Here is a 3,511-nt window from a genome sequence, read left to right as displayed (position 1 = left end):
AAGCCGGCCCTGGTCTGTGTTTTCCCCTGCAGCTCTTCCTCCCGTCCATGAGGAAGAAGCCGGCGCTGGCCGGCGGCGGCGGCCCGGAGGGCGACCTCCTGCAGGAGCACTGGCTGGTGGAGGACATGTTCACTTTCGAGAACGTGGGCTTCACCAAGGACGTGGGCAACGTCAAGTTCCTGGTCTGTGCAGACTGCGAGGTGGGCCCCATCGGCTGGCACTGCCTGGATGACAAGGACAGTTTCTACGTGGCTTTGGACCGGGTTTCCCATGAGTGACGCGGGGGTGCGGCTCCCCCCTACTATTAAAGCTTTCTCCAGGGACTGCCCTGTCGCCTGCTCTGCACTGACGTCCACTGTGAGCGCCACTCGCCCGTCCAGCCCAGGCCCACGCGCCTCCTTGTGGCCTCCGCGCGGGCGCTCGCTTAGGTCTCCTCCCCTCCGCTCTCCCGGCTCCGGACACGGTACTCCCGCAGATCTCCCCTCCCGGCCTCCCTCCCGTGCCGGGCTCCCTGTCTCCACTCAGGAGTTAGCCACAGTCCGCCCTGAGGACACGTGACCCAGAGCACTCACGACGGTGCTGACCACTGAAACCTGCCTTTGGGTCTTGTTAAGGAAAGCGCGCGAGCACCTCAGAGCGACTTGTGTGGCTGACTTTGTCTACAGTAATTTATTCTCTAAGAGTAAAGCATTTCCAGACTGCAGGATTCCAACCACCCGTCAGAAGTACCTTACTTTGGATACACATCTGAGACCACCTCGGGGGTCTCTCCTGGGGCTGATGGAGACTTCACTGTGCAGGCGGCCATGGCTCCCCTTCCCTTCACACCCTGCTGTGGTTTCTCTCTGGGGAAGCTCATCACTGCTGTCAGTGAGCTGCACATCAGCTGTGCGCTCCTGTCTGCCGGCCACGCCAAGGAGACCCCGGCCCTGGCCGTGCACTCGGCATCTCCCGGGATGAGTGGAGAGGGTGGGGTGCTGGGGGTGGTCTTTGCCGTATCTCGCACGGCTTTCTGTGTGTTTTTCCTGGACTTGTAACCCTTCCCTGGCACCTAGGGGAGACGACACAGTCCACACACAGCTGGCTCAGCAGGACTCTGCAGGGGTCAGACCTCCGTCCAGTGCCTCTCATCGTGGTGGGGCTGCTCTGACAGTTCGATGTTCAGCACCCTTCTCGGTTCTGCCGTCTCTCTCTGAGATGCCTCACCCGCTCGGGAGTCCGTGAGGCCAGGTTCCCAGCCTCCTCCCGCCTTGCCTGCCTCCGAGGCTCAGGAGACTAGAACGGGAGCGAGGACTCCATGGAGACCTTACAGACATTCCTTTCCCCATTTTCCAGCCGCTTTCTCCCTCCTCCCCCCAGAACTTACCCTAAGGGCCACCCACTAAAGTGCAGGCCTTGGACACAGTTTTGCAACCAACCTCTCACCTGGGCAGGTGGCTTCAGTCCCCGGCTGTAGACTCACAGGCTCTGGAAGATTTGCAGATGGGCGGTCAGGCGTCCGTGACTGTGGCATTTTGCAGAAAAACTGCACATCCCCTCAGGTCAGAAGGGACAAACCACGTAGATGCCTCTGGGCACATACAGCCCCTCAAATTATGAGCCAAAACGTGGGCAGTGTTTTTTAAATTGGACCTTTCCTTAATCACAGAAACGGTGTACATTCATTGCAGATAAATACAGATGCGTGTATAAAGTTGTTTTTAATCACTCATACTTGCACCGTCCAGAAACGGCCGACGATAATGCGGTGTACATTCCTCTCAGTGGTTTTCTGTGTGTACTCATGTAGGATTTTCAAAAACAAATACGAGGTCATATTGTACTCTCATAACTTACTTTTTCCATTTAACAAAATACGGGCTTCCCATGTCAGTAAACGTCCGCTCTGCCTCCATCATGTTGAGTCGTTACCTGTACTTCTGTGCTGTAATTTGTTTAAACGATCCACTGTTAGACTGCCTCCGCTTTCTTGTAAATCATGTGATGTCAGTTGACTGTCCACGATTTCCTATTATTTCCTCGTGCTCGTGAGCCGTGGGCTTGCGGTGGGGGGTGTCCCCGGGCTCCGCTTCCTGACGCGGTGCCCCGGAGCGGCGGAGCCCCTCAGCCTCCTGCCCGGCAGTTCCTGACACTGGGTATTTATTATCTTAAATGAACGTGTTGCTACTGTAATGGGAGGAAAAATAGTGTCTCGTTTTAATCTGTGCTTATTTCTAATGAGTGTTTTACATACCTGTCATTTGTGTTTCTTTTTTTGAGAATTGCCAAACGTTCCTGCAGTAGCCAAAAATACAGTTGTTTCTCTGCCTTTTCAGCTTGATTTGAAAGAAATAAATGCATTTAAGCAGTGGCAATTAGATTCCTGCACATCCTTGGGCTGAATATAGAGGTTGAGACAGAAAGGAGGGCTGAAACCTGTGCCTCAGGACCATCCTGGGGTCTCTCGGCTGAATAACCAACCCCTGGGTGTCTGCCGTGACACGGGTCATCCTGCGCCACGCACACGCACACGCACACGCACAGCCCCGGCGTGGGTGCCTTGACTTAGGGAGCCCAGCACTGAGCCTGATTATCGGCTGCAGCTCTTGCGCTGGAGCAGCGGGTTTTTCCAAGGCCTTCCTGTGTTGACCCAGAATCGTATGCATACTGACGTCTACACCCCTTTGCCTGAGGCTCCTTGAGTAACTCCACCCTGTGGCTGTGACGAGGACTTCTGCCCGGGTACCGGTGTACTCACCACCCCAGTGAGGTCAGTTCAGAAGGCTGCACACCGTATTGTAAAAGTCCTGTGGCAGCAGGGTGCTCACAGGAGTTTGGAGAATTACTGGACCAGGATTGCTGAGAAGACAGAGGCCCTGGGTGGTGGGCTTACTGTGGTGGGCGCTCCCCTCCTGGGGGCGTTTCCCGTCTTCAAGGAGGCTGATGGGCAGTTCTGATGACTTGCATAGGTGGGATTAGGGCCTGCCAACAGGTGTGCCCCTGGTGACCACCCCTTACTTTGGGGTGAGGCCCCCAGTCCTCTGGCACAGGAGCAGGTGAGACAGAGTGGGGAGCAGAAGGCTCTGAGGGGTTGTAGCTCAGCCTCGAACTCTTGTCCTTAACGTTGGACTCCAATGATCCCAAGTGTTGGCAGGAGCCAACAAAAACCCTCTAGAGGAAAATGTCATCAGCTTAAACTTTTGAGTTCTTTCTACAAGCAATATTGCTAATTACTAATTTATTGCATCCTGAATGCAATAAAATGTAACCAAGTGTATGAGACAAGATGATAACACCAATGAAACAAAGACTATGGAACAGGCCCCTTAGGCTGGGGAATAGAGGAGCTTTCAGACCAAGACTGTAAAATAATTGCTTACTCTAAAGGTGATACCAGACGTGGCGGGGATGGGGGGAGTGAATTCTAGAATCTTAAAATCCAAAACCAAAAGTAAGAGTTCACTGGAAGGTTCTAACAGTAGATTAGATACAGCTGGAGAGAGAACTAGGAAACTGGAAACTGACAGTGAGT

The 3,511-nt window shown here is 54.1% G+C and overlaps 1 protein-coding gene across 1 annotated transcript; it reads left to right on the top strand.

The window, feature by feature from the left end:
- The first annotated feature begins 6 nt into the window (after nt 1-6).
- On the top strand, nt 7-2,354 carry RABIF (RAB interacting factor). The gene has a single exon (XM_010831067.1). It carries the CDS (start codon nt 48-50, stop codon nt 276-278), a length of 231 nt encoding a protein of 76 aa, XP_010829369.1. The 5' UTR covers nt 7-47; the 3' UTR covers nt 279-2,354.
- Nucleotides 2,355-3,511: the final 1,157 nt, after the last annotated feature.

The sequence above is a fragment of the Bison bison genome, unplaced genomic scaffold (assembly GCF_000754665.1).
Source record: "Bison bison bison isolate TAMUID 2011002044 unplaced genomic scaffold, Bison_UMD1.0 scf7180017864524, whole genome shotgun sequence".
NCBI lineage: Eukaryota > Metazoa > Chordata > Mammalia > Artiodactyla > Bovidae > Bison > Bison bison.
The sequence above is the reverse complement of the archived record's forward strand: the minus strand, read 5'-3'. Positions and strand labels throughout refer to the sequence as shown.

Bases quoted from the DNA above. Each gene is read 5' to 3' on its own strand.
- RABIF (XM_010831067.1), top strand. From the start codon at position 48: ATGAGGAAGAAGCCGGCGCTGGCCGGCGGCGGCGGCCCGGAGGGCGAC.